General features: G+C 50.1%; 1 protein-coding gene across 1 annotated transcript; it reads left to right on the forward strand.

The window, feature by feature from the left end:
• The first annotated feature begins 1,207 nt into the window (after window positions 1–1,207).
• LOC100549911 (uncharacterized) lies at window positions 1,208–15,363 on the forward strand. The gene is given in 8 exon segments (XM_085213257.1): window positions 1,208–3,077; window positions 4,227–4,261; window positions 4,264–4,385; window positions 5,445–5,582; window positions 8,009–8,099; window positions 10,164–10,341; window positions 12,218–12,352; window positions 13,705–15,363. Coding segments are annotated over 7 exon segments (1,578 nt in total). The 5' UTR covers window positions 1,208–2,157; the 3' UTR covers window positions 12,312–12,352; window positions 13,705–15,363.
• The last annotated feature ends 801 nt before the right edge of the window (window positions 15,364–16,164 follow it).

The following is a 16,164-nucleotide window of genomic DNA, read 5'->3' on the forward strand; positions in this document are numbered from 1 at the left end:
ATGGTGTTTATTGGGTCCTATGGAGTCCTATGGGGTCTTATGGGGTTTCTGGGGTCCTATGGGGTTTGTGGGGTCCTATGGGATCCTATGGGGTTCTATGGGGTCCTATGGGGTCGGATGACGGATCGACAGCTGCTGGGGGATGCGGGAACAGCAGAAGAAGAGCAGAGGAAGATGAGGAGAGGTTCCATTTCAAAGGCCTGGTTGTCCATCTTGGGGAGGGTAGAGAGGAAGCTTTAACTAGACTAATTAGTGCTGATTAAGGTCATTGGTGGGGTGGTTGGGGGTCTTCTATTGCCTAATGACCCTACGATGGTAATTAGGGTCATGGTGGGGGAGTTGAGGGTCTTCTCCTGCTCTAATTATCCTCCAGTGCTAATTAGAGTCGTTGTGGGGTGGTTGGGGATCTTCTATAACCTTAATGAGCCCATGGTGGGGTAGCAGGGTCCTCCAAGGTCATAGAGTAGACAGGGGGCGGGATAGGAGGGCCCTCCAAGGTCATAGAGTTGAAGGGGATAGGGAAGGAGGGTCCTCCAGGATCATAGAGTTGTTGGGGTTGGAGTAGGAGGGTCCTCCAAGGCCATAGAGTTGGGGGTTGGTGGTGTAGCTGTGTCCTTCAGGGTCTTAAGAGTTGAAGGGGTTGGGGGAGGAGGGTCCTCCAGGATCATAGAGACATGGAGGAGTTGGAGGTCCTCCAAGGTCATAGAGTTGGGGTTTGGTAAGGCAGGAGTGTCCTCCAAGGCCATAGAGTTTGGGGTTGGTTTGGAAGGAGGGTCCTCCAAGGCCATCGAGTTGGGAGTTGTTGGGGTAGGAGCGTCCTCCAAGGCCATAGAGTTTTGGGTTGGTGTGGATGGAGGTTCCTTCAAGGTCATAGAGTTGGGGCTTGGTGGGGTAGGAGGGTCCTCCAAGGTCACAGAGTCGGGGCTTGGTAGGGTTGAAAGGTCCTCCAAGATCATAAAGATGTAGGGTGGTGGGATAGGAGGCTCTTCCTCCCCGTGGTTCTGTGATCTTTAAGGACTCTCCTACCCAACCACCCCACAACTCTGTGACCCTGGAGGACCTTCCTACCCCACAACTCTATGATCCTGGAGGACCACCCCGTCCCCCCTTCGATTCTACCAATACAAACACCACAGCAAATGGAAATAAAAACTCCTTTATTTAATGAACGTTCAGCTAATTAGCCCCGCTAATTAAGCACGGGGGAACTGCTGGAAGTCAACCAAAAATGGACCTGTGGCTCCAAAATACAGGCCTGTGGCTACCAGAAAGAGATCCACGGCTGCCAAATAGGGATCCATTACTGCCAATATAAACCCATGGCTGCCAAACAAGGATCCATTGTGCTCAATATAAACCCATGGCTGCCAAATAGGGATCCAGTGCACTCAATAAAGACCCATGGCTGCCAAATATTGAGCCAACGCTTACAATAGGGACTCATGGCTGCCAAATAGGGATCCATCATTCCCAATATAGACCCCTGCCTGCCAAATATGGATCCATTGCTCCCAATACAGACCCATGGCTGCCGAATCCACAGTCTTCTCCCGCCCTAATTACCCTACGGTGCTAATTAGGCTCCTGGCAGGGTCACTGCGTGGGGTTCTTTTCCAACCTTAATGACTTTAAGGTCCTACTTAGGGTCCTCCTTCCACATTATTCCCTTCACTTCCGGTTTTCCCTTCACTTCCGGTTTTCCCTTCACTTCCGGTCCCCTTCCACGCTCTTCCATTCACTTCCGGTCCCCCTCACTTCCGGTCCCCGTTCCTCCTTTCGGTCCTCCGGTCCCCTCCGTTTCCTTCACCCGAACAGCTCCGAGTATCCCCGAACAGCTCCGAGCGCATCCCGAGCGCTTCCGAACCCGACCCGAGCGCTTCCGAGCGTCCCCCGAACGAGAGCCGAACTCCTCCGATTCCGCCCCGAGCGTCCCCGAACTCGACCCGAACGCCTCCGAGTGTTCCCCGAACGGCTCCGGGCGCCCCCGAACGCGACCCGAGTGCGTCCCGAACACCTCCGAACTCGACCCGAACGCTGCCCGAACAGCTCCGAACGCAGCCCGTGTGTCCTCGAACTCGACCCGAACGCCTCCGAGCGCTCCCCGAACACTTCCGAGCGCCTCCCGAGCCGCTCCGAACATCTCCGAACAGCCCGGAAATGGACCCGAACGCTGCCCGAACACCCCCAATGCCCCCAGCCACCCCGAACTCGACCCGAGCGCCCCCAGGGCTCCCGAACGCCCCCGATTGCAGCCCGAATGCCCCTGAACTCGACCCGAAGGCGCCCCGAACACCTCCGAGTGCCCCCCAAAATCGGCCTTCGAGTGCGACCCGAACAGCCCCGCTCTCGGAGCGGAACGCTGCCGAAATACCCCGAACTCGACCCGAAAGCTGCCCGAGCCCCTTGAACTCGACCGCGAGGAGCCCCGACTCTTCCCGAACTCCCCGGAAATCGGGCCGAACGCTGCCCGAGCCGCCCCCGAACTCGACCCGAATACCCCGGAACTGGACCCGAGGCCCCCCGAACGCTCCCGAACATCCCGGAGCTCGACCCGAGGGCGGCCCGAGTCCCCCCGAACGTTACCCGAGCGCCCCGGAACTGGACCCGAGCGCGCCCGAACTCGACCGGAAGTCGCCCCGAACACCCCGGAACTCGAGCCGAGCGCCCCCGAACTCGACCCGAACACCCCGGAACTGGACCCGAGTGCGGCCCGAGTCTCCCCGAACTCGACCGGAACTCGACCCGAGCGCGTTCCGGACCCCCCCGAACGCTCCCCGAACTCCTCCGAACCCACGCCGAGACCGGATCAGCATCACCGCCCCGCCTCGCCGCTCCGCCTCCCCCGTTTCCTCTCCTCCCCCCCCCTCCCTTCCCGGATCCCCGCCCGTTTATTTTTCTTTTTTTTGGGGCCTCCTCCGCTGTTTTTTTTTTTGCTTTCTCCTTCGGAATCCCTTTAGAAACAAGATGGAAAAGCAGGGCCGGATCGACTGCCCGGCGCTTCCACCCGGCTGGAAGAAAGAAGAAGTCATCCGTAAATCCGGTTTAAGCGCAGGGAAAAGCGACGTTTATTACTTCAGGTGAGGCCCAGATTCGCTTTCGGGTCGCTTTCGGCTGGTTTGGCTCCGTTTGTGGCTTCTGGGAGGGTTGGAAGCGTTTCCTCGCCGGTCCTTTGGGTTCCTTGGGGGGTTTGGGGTCGTTGAGCCCATCCCCCATACGGCTGTGGGGGAAGGGAGGAGGGGAAAGGGAAAAAGGTGGAGTGGATTTGAGGCTGGGATGGAATGGGAGTCAATGGGATTGGATGGGAGTCAATGGGAGTGGATAGGAGAAAGCCTGGAGTGGAACAGGGACGGGAGTGGAATGGGAGTCAATAGGAATGAATGGGAGTCAAAGGGAGAGGATGGGAAAAAACCTGGAGTGGAGTTGGGGGTGGGAGTGGAATGGGACTTAATGGGAGTCAATATGGGTGGGGGGAAACCAGTGGAGACGATTCGGAGTTGGGACTGGAATGGGAGTCAGCGGGAGGCAATAGGAGTCAATGGGAGTGAATGGGGTGGGGGAAAACCCGGGGTGGATCGAGGCTGAGAGTAGAATGGAAGTGAATGGGACTCGATGGGAAAAACCCGGAGTGGATTTAGGGTGGGAATGGAATGGGAGTCAATAGGAGTGAATGGGAGTCAATGGGAGCGAATGGTGGTGGGGGAAAATACGGAATGGATTTAGGGCTGGGAGTGGAGTGGGAGTCGATAGGAGAAAATCCGGAGTGGATTTAGGGGTTGGAGCGGTAGGGGAGTGCATGGGAGCGAATGTGGAAAAACCCGGAGTGGATTTCAAATGGTAATGGAATGGGAGTGAATGCGGGGTGAGGGAAAACCTGGAGTGGATTTTTAGCTGGGAGTGGAATCGGATAGTAATGGAATGGAGGTGGGGAAAACCTGGAATGGATAGAAGTGGAACTGGACTGGAAGCGGAAAAGGAGTCAATTTTGGGGGCGAAAAATGGGGGTTTTTGGGGTGAAAGTTTGGGATTTGGGGGTTTTCTCCACCCCATGGATCCCTGTAGGGTCAGAGTGGGATATTTTGGGGTGAAAATCAGCCATTTTGAGGCTGAAAATGGGCGATTTTGGGCATTTCCTCCTCTCTTTTGCCGCTATCATGGGTACAGGGATTTTTATAGGATTTTTGGGGTGAAATTATGGGATTTTTGTCCTTCCCCTCCCCCCCCTTCAGCCCCAGCGGGAAGAAATTTCGCAGCAAACCTCAGCTGGCCGATATCTGGGCAATGCTGTGGATTTGAGCTGCTTCGACTTTCGGACGGGCAAAATGATGCCGAGCAAATTGCAGAAGAATAAACAGAGATTGAGGAACGATTCCCTGAATCCCAGTAAGGTAAGGAGCCTATAAGGCCCCGCCCTATAATCCTAATCCCAGCATCTGAATCCTAATCCTGTCATCCTACTCCTCACCCTGTATTCCCAATCCCAATCCTAATCATAGAATCCTAATCCGGTCCTATAATCCTGATTGTTGTGCTATAATCCTAATTGTTACCCTATAATCCTAATCCACACCCTGTAGTCCTGATCCTGACCCTATAATCCTAATCCTAGTCCCGTCATCTGAATCCTAATCCTGTCATCCTACTCCTCATCCTGTACTCCTAATCCCAATCCTAATCCTAGAATCCTAATCCGGTCCTATAATCCTGATTGTTGTGCTATAATCCTAATCCAGACCCCGTAGTCCTGATCCCGACCCTATAAATCTAACCCTCAACCTATAGCCCTAATCCTGGCTGGGATTATTTGCAGGGTTATGGTTCTGATCTAGACCCTATTGATGAGACTTTGTTTGTTTTTTTTGGGGATTATTTATGGCATTATTGTTCTTACATGGGATTATTAATGGGATTGCGTTTCCTTTTTGGGATTATTTACGGGATGATGCTTTTTATGTGGGATTATTGATGGGATTATTGATGGGAATTTTGTTTTTATATGGGATTATTGATGGGGCTATGGTTCTTTTATGGAATTAGTTTTGTGATTAGGATTTCTTTATGGGGTTAGAGTTCAATTTGGGGTTAGTTTTGGGATTATTGATGGGACTGTATTTCCTATATGAGATTACTTAGGGGATTTTTGTTTTCACATGGGATTATTTGTGGGATTATGCTTCTGCTTTGGGATTATTGATTGGATTACGGTTCTCATATGGGATTGTCGATGGGATTATGGCTCTTTTTTGGGATTATCGGTGGGATTATGGCTCCTCTTTGGGATTATCGATGGGATTTGAGTGTTTTGGCGGGGATTAAAGACAAATCGAATGACTTTTCGGGCTGCTTATTCCTACAACTACGCTTCCTTTTTTTTGGGGATTAAAGCTGGGCTTGCGATTCTTTTTGGGGTTAAGATCAACGTTAGGATTTGGGGCTTCGTTTCCTAGGGGAAACCCGACCTGAACACGGCCCTCCCCATCCGTCAGACAGCTTCCATCTTCAAACAGCCCGTCACCAAAGTCACCAACCACCCCGACAACAAAGTCCGCTCCGACCCGCAGCGCCTCGCCGACCAGCCCCGCCAGGTACAGCCCCCAAAAATCCACCCCAAAAGACCCCAGTCCCCATTTCCCCCGCAAATAGCCCCCAAGTACCCCATTCCCCCCCCCAAATCCCACCAGTGTTCCCCCAAATCCACACCTTTCCCTCTCAAGTCCCTGGTTTTGCCCCAATATCCCCAAATTTTTCCCACAAAATCCCCCCAAATCACCATTTTTTCCCCATAAATCCCCCCAAATCACCATTTTTCCCCCCCAGAACCCCCCAAATGCCCAATTTTTCACCCAAAATTGCCTTCAAAATCCCAATTTTTTCCCCCTCAAATCAACAAAAAACCTACAATAAATCCACAACAATCCCCCGAATCCCCCGTTTTTCCCCCCAAACCCCCAAATCTCCAATTTTTCCCCCAAAATGCCCTAAAAATCCTCCAAAATATCCCAGAGTCCCCAAAATCTTATCCCCAAATGCCCCCGTAGTCCCCCCAAATCCCCATTTTTCCCCAAAAATCCCTGTTTACCCCCCCAAAGCTCCGCAAAAATCCCAAAAAATCTCCCCCAAGTCCCCACAAATCCCCATAAATGCCCAAAAATCTCCCCAAATCACCATTTTTCACCCCCAAACCCCCAAAATCCCCCCAAATCCTCCCAAAATCCCTTAAAATCCACAAAAAATCCCCAGTAAATCATCAAGAATCCCCCGAATCCCTCCAAATCCCCTCAAAATCCTCCCAAATTCCCCAATATCCAGAAAAAATCCCCGGTAAATCTGGAAAAATTGCCCAAATCTCCAATTTTTCCTCCAAAAATCCCTCAAAATCCAAAGAAATTCCCCCAAATCCACAAAATTATCCCCAATAAATCTGAGAAATCTCCAAATCCTCAATTTTTCCCCCAAATCTGCCCCAAATCCCCATTTTTTTCCCCTAAAATCCCCCCAGATCCCCAATAAATCGCAAAAAATCCCTTAAGTCCCCATTTTTAGCCCCAGGAGTCCCTTAAAATCCATAGAAATTCCCTAAAATCCACAAAAAATCCCCTAAAATGCCCCATAAATCCCCCAAATCCTCCATTTTCCACTGAAAATCCCCCCGAAAACCCCCCAAATCCCTGATTTTTCTCCCAAATTACCCCCAAAATCCCCAATAAATCCCAAAACATTCCTTAAATCCTAATCTTTAGCCCCAAAAGTCCCCAAAATCCACAGAAATCGCCTAAAATCCACAAAAAAACCCCAATAAATCCCCAGTTTTCCCTTGAAAATCCTCGTCAAAATTCCCAAAATCCCCAATTTTTCCCCCCAAATCCCAGTAAATCCCCATTTCTCCCCCCAAATCCACAGAAATCCTCCAAAATTTCCCCAAAATCTCCCATATCCCCCAGAAATCCCCATTTCCCCCAAAATCTCCAATTTCCCCCAATTTTTCCTCATAAAATCCCCATTTCCCCCCCAAATCCCCCTTTGTTTTCCCCCAAATCCCCATTTTCTACCCCAAAATCCCCACCCAAATCCCATTTTTCCCCCTAGTCCCTATTTTTTCCCCAAAATACTGCAAAGTACCCCATTTTTGCCCCCAAATACCCAAAGATCCCCCCCAGATCCGCATTTTTCCTCTTCAAATCCCCGTTTTTAGCCCCCAAAGTTCCCCAGAATGCTCCAAAATCCCCTAAAGTCCACAAAAATCCCCCAAAATCCTGAAAAATCCCTCCAAAACCCCAGAAATCCTCAATTTTTCCCCCCAAAATGCCCTCAAATCCCCAATAAATCCCAAAAATTCCCCAAAATCCCCCCAAAATATCCCAAATCCTCACAAATCTCCCCAAAATCCCCCCAAATCCCCTAAAAATCCCCATTTCCCCCCAAAATCTCTCCAAAATCCCCCAAATCCCGATTTTTCACCCCCAAATGCCCCAGAATCCCCAATATTTCTCCCCAAAATGCCCCCCAAATCTCCAGAAATCTGCATTTTTCCCCCAAAATCCCGATTTGTCACCCACAAATCCCCCAAATCCCAAAAATTCCCCAAAATTCCCTTTTTTGCCCCCCAAATCCCCCCAAAGTCCCTAAAAATTCAAAAAAATCCCTTCAAAATCCCCCAAATCCCCCCAGAATTCTCACAATTCCCCTCAAAATCCCCCAAATCCCCCAAAATTCCCCAAAATCCCCCAAAATTCCCCAAAAATCCCTAAAATCCCCCCAACATGCCCCTTTTCCCCCCAAAATCTCCCATATCCCACCAATTTTCCCCCCGATTTCTTAATTATTAATCAATTAATAATCAATTGGTGACGAACGCGTTGAGGCACCGTATGCAAATTTCATTCTAATTTCTTGTTGCCCAGGATCTGTCGTGGTTTATCCCTAGTACATAATAGCAGGTATTGATAGTATTTAGTGTTAATTACCGATATTAATTAATAGTTAATTAATGGCTGCTTAATGAACCCCGCAGCTCTTCTGGGAGAAGCGCTTACGCGGCCTCAGCGCCTCCGACGTCGGCCATGAGATCCTCAAAGCCATGGAGCTCCCGCGGGGACTGCAAGGTGACCTTTGACCCCTGGGCTTGACCTTTGACCCCATCGGTTGACCTCTGACCCCGTGGATCTGATGGGGTTGAGCTTTCACCCCATAGGATGACTTGGGATCCTCATGGATGGTCTTGTGACCCCTTCCATTCCACACGGCTGACCTTTGACCTGTAGGCTTGACCTCTGACCCCACCGGTTGACCTCTGACCCCACAGGTCCCATTGGATGACCTTTGACCCCCTAGCATGACTTGCGATCCCATTGGATGGTCTTCTGACCCTACGCATCCCACAGGGCTGACCTTTGACCCCTGGGTTTGACCTCTGGCCCCAGTTGACGACCTTTTGCCGCAGGGGTGACCTTTGACCCCCTCGTTTGACCTCTGACCCCAGGGATCCCATAGGATGACCTTTGACCCCATACAAAGACCGTTGACACCACTGGTTGACCCCGAATCCTATAGGGCCCACGTGGGTGGCCTTTGACCCGCTGGGGTTGGCCTCTGACCCCATAGGTTGACCTCTGACCCCACAGATCTGCCCCGGTTGACCTTTGACCCCAGAGGATGAAGAAAAAATCCCCCCAAATGGCAGAAAAAATGCTCGAAGAATCCCCCCAAAATGCCCCCAAATCACCAAAATATCCCCAAAAATGGGGTGAAAAAATCCAAAATTGGGAAAAAAATACAAAACTGGGGGGAAAAATCCCAAAAATGGGGGAAAAATCCCCCAGAATGGCAAAAAAAATCCCAAAAAAGGGAGAACAAAAGTCATCAAGAAATGAGGAAAAGGAGGCTCCAATAATCCCCCCCAAAACCCAAAAAGGTCCCCCCAAATCTTCTCCGAAACACCAGAAAAGCCCCCAAAAATCCCCCAAATATGGGAAAAAATCCCAAAATTGGGAAAAAAAATCCTGAAATTGGGAAAAATTCCCCAAAAATAATTTAGAAAAAGGGCAAAAAAGGGCAAAAATTCCCAAATACGGGAGGGGAAAAACCTCGAAAAACGCAGGGAAAAAAAAAAGAATCCCCCCAGATATCCCCAAAAACGGGGAAAAAAAGTCCCAAAATTGGGGAAAAAAATCCCCAAAATGGGGAAAAGATCCCAAAAGTGGGGGAAAAAATCCCTAAAAAGAGGCAAAAAGTCCCCATAAACACGAAGAAAAAATTCTCCGAGGAATCGGCACCGGAACTCAACCAAAATCCCCCAAATTGGGAAAAACATCCTAAAATAGGGGGAAAAATCCCCCAAAGCCCCCAGAAACGACAAAAAAATCCTCGCAAGCGCAGAGAAAAACATTTTGGGGGAACCGGGCCCAAAAGTCGCCCCAAAACGTCCCCAAAGTCACCGAAAAACCCCCGCAGAGGGCGGGAACCTCCCAAAATGGGAGGAAGTCCTGGGACGGGGAAATTTCCCAGGAACGGGTGGAAACGTCGCGGCGGCGGGGAGGAAGGCGCTTCTGGCGGGGAGGAAGGCACTTCTGGTGGGGAGGAAGGCGCTTCCGGCAGGGAGGAAGGCGCTTCTGGTGGGAAGGCGCTTCTGGCAGGAAGGAAGGCGCTTCAGGCGGGGAGGAAGGCTCTTTTGGCGGGAAGGCAGGCGCTTCTGGTGGGAAGGAAGGCTCTTTTGGCGGGAAGGAAGGCGCTTCCGGCGGGGAGGAAGGCGCTTCAGGCGGGAAGGAAGGCGCTTCAGGCGGGAAGGAAGGCGCTTCAGGCGGGGAGGAAGGCTCTTTTGGCGGGAAGGAAGGCGCTTCCGGCGGGGAGGAAGGCTCTTTTGGCGGGAAGGAAGGCGCTTCTGGTGGGGAGGAAGGCTCTTTTGGCGGGAAGGAAGGCGCTTCCGGCGGGGAGGAAGGCGCTTCTGGTGGGAAGGAAGGCGCTTCGGGCGGGAAGGCAGGCGCTTCGGGCGGGAAGGAAGGCTCTTTTGGCGGGAAGGAAGGCGCTTCCGGCGGGGAGGAAGGCGCTTCTGGTGGGAAGGAAGGCGCTTCAGGCGGGAAGGCAGGCGCTTCCGGGGCTGGCGGCGAGGCCGGGGGGCGGAGCTCCGTTCTCGCGGTTCCCTGAGCGGCCATGTTCGTGTCCCCCCCCAGCCCTGGGCCCGGTGCCCGACGACGTGACGCTGCTGTCGGCCGTGGCCAGCGCTCTGCACGTCGGCTCCGCTCCCGTCACCGGGCAGCTCTCCAGCGCCGCGGAGAAGAATCCGGCGGTGTGGCTCAACTCCTCGCAGCCGCTGTGCAAAGCCTTCGTTGTCACCGACGACGACATCCGGTGAGAAGCCCTCCCTCACCCCTCTCCCCCCCGCGTTGGACCAAAATCGCGCTTTTTGAACCCGTTGCTTTATTTCATTTTGGGTAAAATTCCGTTCTTCTCTCAGACACCTTGAGGTAAACTCGCAACGTTTTTGCGTTTTCTAATAAGGGGGCTCTTCTACCACTACAAAAACCCTTTTCCGTCCGAAGGTTCCCATTTTTAGCGTTTGACCAAAATCCCTCATTTTTACACACTTTTTAAATTTCATTTTCAGGAAATCTCATTTTTTTCTTTGACATTTTGAGGTAAACTCGCACAATTTTTGCATTTTCTTGTAAGAGGGCTCTTCTACCATTAATAAAATCCTTTTCCACTCGAAGATCCCAATTTCAATTTTTCACCAAAATTGCACTTTTTTACCCCATTTTTTCATTCTATTTTTGGGAAATTTCATTTTTCTCTCCAAAGATTTGAGGCCAATTCACGGGATTTGGGGTTTTTCTGTCTAGAGCGCTCTCCTACCGTTAAAAAAACCATTTCTGTTCAAAGCTTTTTACCAAAACTTGCAGGTTCCAATTCCAGTTTTTGACCCAAGCTGCACTTTTTCACCACATTCTTTCCATTCTGTTTTTCAAAATTTCACTCTTCTCTCTGACATTTTGAGGTAAATTCACACAATTTTCGCTCTTTCTTATAAGAGGGCTCTTCTATCATTAAAAAAACCCTTTTCTGTTCAAAGTTTCCAATTCTAGTTTTTGACCAAAATTGCACTTTTTTACCCCACTTTTAATGCCGATTTTGGAAAAATTCCATTTTTCTCTCCAACATTTTGGGGCAAATTCACGCAATTTTGGGTCTTCTACCACAAAATGCTCTTTTTTCCTCTCAAAATATTTATGGAGTTTTATAGGATTTCTGTTTTTAGCCAAAATCCCAAAATCATTTTTACCCCATTTTTAATTCCATTTTTTGGAAAATTCCGCTTTTCTCTCTGATATTTTAGGGCAAGTTCACACAAGTTGGGGCAATTTTGATCACAGCTTTCTTCTACCACAAAATGCCCTTTCTTCCTCTCGAAGATATTTAATGGTTTTTATAGCATTTCCATTTTGAACCACAATCCCTCATTTTTACCCCATTTTTAATTCCATTTTTTGGTAAAATTTCACTTTTATCTCTGAGTTTTTGGGGCAAATTCACAGAATTTTGGGGCTTTTTGATCATAGCTCTCTTCTACCACAAAATGACTTTTTTTCCTTGTGCAGATTTCGATGTATAGGCTGGTTCTGTGAGGTTCTAGAAGGTTCTATGGGGTTCTGCAACGTTTCTATTGGGTTCTGTGGGGTTTCTATGAGGTTTTGATGGGGTTTTATGGGGTTTTATGGGATTCTATGTGATTATAGGGGGCTTTATGGGTTCCTATGGGGTTCTAGAAGGTTTTATTGGCTTTCTGTGGGGTTTCTATGGCATTCTATGGGGTTCTAGAAGGTTCTATAGGGTTTTATGGGGTTTCTATGGGGTTCTATGGGGTCCTATTGGGTTCAGTGGGATTTCTATGGGGTTTATGGGGTCCTATGGGGTTTTATGGGGTACCATTAGGTTCTATTGGGTTTCTATGGGGTTTTATGGAATTCTAGGAGGTTTTATGGGGTCCTATTAGGTTCTATGGGCTTCTATGGGGTTTCTATGGGGTTCTAGAAGGTTTTATGTGGTTTCTATGGGGTTTTTATTGGGTCTTACGGGGTTTCTATTAGTTCTGAGGGGTTTCTATGCGATTTTTATGGGTTTTTATGGTGTTCTATGGGATTCTTTGGGTTTTTCTGGGGTCCTGTGGGGTTCTATGAGGTTCTATGGGATTCCGTGACCTTTGAACTTTGCTCTTTGCCCCTTCCAGGAAGCAAGAGGAGCGCGTGAGACGTGTGAGGAAGAAACTGGAAGAAGCTCTGCTGGCCGGCGACCCGGCAGGGTCAAGGGGTCAAGACGAGTGACCTTTGACCCCTCACCCCTGCCAAGGTCGCAGAGGTCAAAGGTCGCCATCTTGGGACGGGAAAATGCACTTTTTTGGGGGGGAAATGCTGATTTTGGGGGGCAGCAAAGCGATGGTTGGTGTCTGAGTGTGTTTTTGGGGGTCAAAGGTCACGGTCGGGGTCAAAGGTCACAATTTGGGGGTCGGAGGTCATCATTTTGGGGGCGAAGGTCGTCATTGTGGGGGGTCAAAGGTCACCGTCTTGGAACGGATTAACGTTTTTGGGGTTGAAGCTGCGGGTGTTTGGGATCAAAGGTGACATCTGGGGAGTCAAAGGTCAACATTGGGGTCAAAGGTCCCACATTTGGGGGTCAAAGATCACAGTTTGGGGGCCAAAGGTCAGGATTTGGGCTCAAGGGTCACAGATTGGGAGACGAAGGTCAGGTTTGTGGGTCAAAGGTCAGTGTTCTGGGTCAAAATTTCCCCGAATTTGGGGTCAAAGGTCACCAGCCTGGGACACATTCACATTTATGGGGGCGTTTGGGGTCAAAGGTCCCACATTTGGGGGTCAAAGGTCACAACTTGGGGGGTCAGAGGTCAAAAATTGGGGTGAATGTCCCATATTTGGGGGTCAAAGTTCATGATTTGGGGTCAAATGTCATCATTTTGGGGTCAAAGGCCATGGATTGGGGTCAAAGATCTCAGATTTGGGGTCAGAGGTCACAACGTGGGGGGGGAAAGTTTGACACTGGGGTCAAAGGTCCCGTATTTTGGGGTCAGAGGTCAAGATTGGGGGTCAGTGGTCACCATTTGGGGATCAAAGGCGATGGATTGGGGGTCAAAGGTCGCCATTTGGGGGGTTCAAAGGACACCATCTTGGCACACATTCGCATTTTTGGGGATAAATTTGGGATCAAAATTTAGATTTCGGGGTCAAAGATCATGGATTGGGGTCAAAGGTCACACATTTGGGTCAGAGGTCACCCTGTGGGGGGTCAAAGGTCGCGGGCTCAGCTCACGTTCACATTTTGGGGTCAGAGGCCACTGATTGGGGGTCAAAGGTCACACGTGGGATCAAAGTTCAACATGTAAATCAAGTCACCATATGGGGGTCAAAGGTCACAGGTCGGGGTCAAGCATCAACATTTCAAGGCCAAAGTCACCATTATGGAGGACGAAAGTCACCATTTTGGGGGTCAAAGGTCACATTTGGGGTCTATGAGGCAGCTCAGTCTATGGGGTGGGGGAATCTATGGGGCAGCCCCATAGAATCAAAATTAAAATAAATCCATTAAAATAAAATAAAAAAGCAAGCGGCACACAGACAAAAAAACAAAGGGGCAAAACATTAATTGTAATAATAATTATTAGAATAATTTTATATTAATTAGTGTAATACCCGCTCTATCCACTAGGGGGCGCTATTTAAATTAATTAATGATGTAATAACGACGCTGTCCGCTCGAGGGCGCTATTGAGCCGAGTCCAGGACTTTCCGAACATCTCCGAGGTTCCCCGAACACCTCCGAAGTAACCCGATCTCCGTCTTGCCGACCGGAAGTGCTCAGAAGGGACCGGAAGTTCCCGGCAGTGCCGCACGAAGTCCTCCGAAGTGCTTTCAAGGAACCGGAAGTGCTCCGAGTTCCTCACGATCGCTTCCGAAAAGCCTGGAACTGTTCCGAAGATCCCCGGAAGTGCTCCGCATGGACCGGAAGCGCCCCGAACTCTAACCGAAGATCTCCGAAATGACCCGAACTGTTCTGAAAGGACCGGAAGTGCCCCGGTCTGCTCCCGAACCTATCCGAAGGGACCGGAAATGCCACCGGATCATGCCGAAGTGCACCCAACTGGTCCGAAAAGACCGGAAGTGCCCAAACACCCACCGGAAGTGCTCCGAAATGATCGGAACTGACCCGAAGTGTTCCGAAGTTCTCCAAAGGGACCGGAAGTGCTCCGAACACTTCCGAAATGGCCCGAATAGCTCCGAAGTCCCCGGATGTGCCCCGATGTGACCGGAAGTACCCCAAAACATCCCCAAAGTGTTCCGAAAATCCCGAAAGTGCCCTAAAGTTCTTTGAAGAGCATCGAATAGCTCCCAAGGGACCGGAAGTGCGCGGAAGGGACCGAAAGTGTTCCGATCTCCCTCCGAACTGCTCTGAAAGATCCGGAAGCGCTCCGAAGTTACCGGAAGAGCTTCGATGGCACCCAAATTGCCCCGAGGTGCGGGGATGTTATCAGCAATGACCCGAATGCTCACCGATGTGTTCCGAATTTCCCCGAAGTTGCCGGATGCGCTCAAAAGTTCCCCAAAATTGCTCCGGAGTGACCGGATGTGATCCTCACTGACCGGAAGTGCCGCCATCTGTTCGTCTCGACATGACCGGTAGTGCCCTATCGATCCTTTCCCCCCACCACCCCCTCCTTCCGGACTGCTTCGAAGTAACTGGAGTCGCTCTGAGCCACACCTGAACTTTCCCGAAGTTCTTCGTAGCCACCGGAAGTGCCTCCATCCTTACCCCCAACCTTCACCCCGCCCACGAACTGTTCCGAAGGGACTGGAATGCTTCCAAGTGGCCCGAACCGTCTCAAAATGCCAAGATGTGATCCGAAGTGACCGCAAGCGCCGCTATCTTTCCTCCCGAACAGCTGCTAGTGGACCGGAAGTGCCGCCACCTTTCCTCTCGAACTGCTCCGATTGGTCCGGAAGTGCCGCCATCTTTTCTCCTGAACAGCCGCGAGCGGACCGGAAGTGCCGCCATATTTTGTTTCGACGTGGCCAGAAGTTCCGCCATCAATTTCCCCACCGAAGGAAGGCGAAGCGCTCTGAGCCGCACCCGGACTTCCCCGCAGTTTTCCGAAGCCATCGGAAAGTGCCCCCAAAACGCTCGAAGTCGAATCGTCGGTAATGACGGAAGACGCTGTGGAAAAATGGGCGGATTTGGGGCGGAACTGTGAAGCAAAAACGTCAAACGTTGTGCAGAGCGCCGCGGGTACCGCCTGCCGTCGAAGATAAAACGGCATTTGTTTTGGGATTTCGGTGTGAAACGCGAATAAAAACGGCAAATTCAAGCACATTTTGAGGGAAAGTGGTGATTTTTGTGGGAACGTGGTGAAAAAAGGGCGGGTTTGGGGTAAATTTTTGGTAAAAAGTGGCGATTTTTTTCGGTGGGAAGGTGGGGGAGAAAATGGCGGTGTGGGTGAAAAGCTGGGGAGAAAATGGCGGCTTGGCGGGAAAACGGCTGGGGAAAATGGCGGCCGTGGGGTGAATTCGGGGAAAAAGTGGGATTTTGAGTGAAACTATGTGGAAAAATGGGAAAAATTGTTGGAAAATGGGGATTTTAGGGGTGAAACGTGAGGAAAAGTGGCTGTTTGGGGGCAAATTTTGGTGAGAAAACGGGGATTTGGGGTTAAAATGTGAGGGAAAATGGAGGGTTGGGGGGGGAGATGTGAGGGAAATGGGAAAATGTGAGGGTTTTTTTTTTTTTTTGAGGAATTTGGGGAAATGTGAGGGATTCTGGGGTTTTTAAAGGGATTTGGGGATTTTTTCTGAGGGATTTTGGTTTCTTTTTGTGGGGATTTTGGGATTTTTTGGGTGGTATTCTGGGATTTTTTTTAGGGATTTTTTTTTTTTTTTTGAGCGGATTTTGTTTTTTTTGGGGGGGATTTAGTTTTTTTTTGAGGGATCTTGGTTCTTGTGGGGATTTTGGGGGCTTTTTGAGGGGATTTTAGGGCTTTTTAAGGGGATTTTAGTTTTTTTCTGAGGGATTTGGGGAAATTTGACAGATTTTGTTTTTTATTGTGAGGAATCTGAGTTTTTTTAAGGGGATTTGTTTTTTTTTTAATGGGATTTTGGGGTTTCTGAGTCCATAAGTGTG

Source organism: Meleagris gallopavo, chromosome Z, assembly GCF_905368555.1.
Source record: "Meleagris gallopavo chromosome Z, MGAL_WU_HG_1.1, whole genome shotgun sequence".
In the NCBI taxonomy this organism is placed as follows: Eukaryota; Metazoa; Chordata; class Aves; order Galliformes; family Phasianidae; genus Meleagris; species Meleagris gallopavo.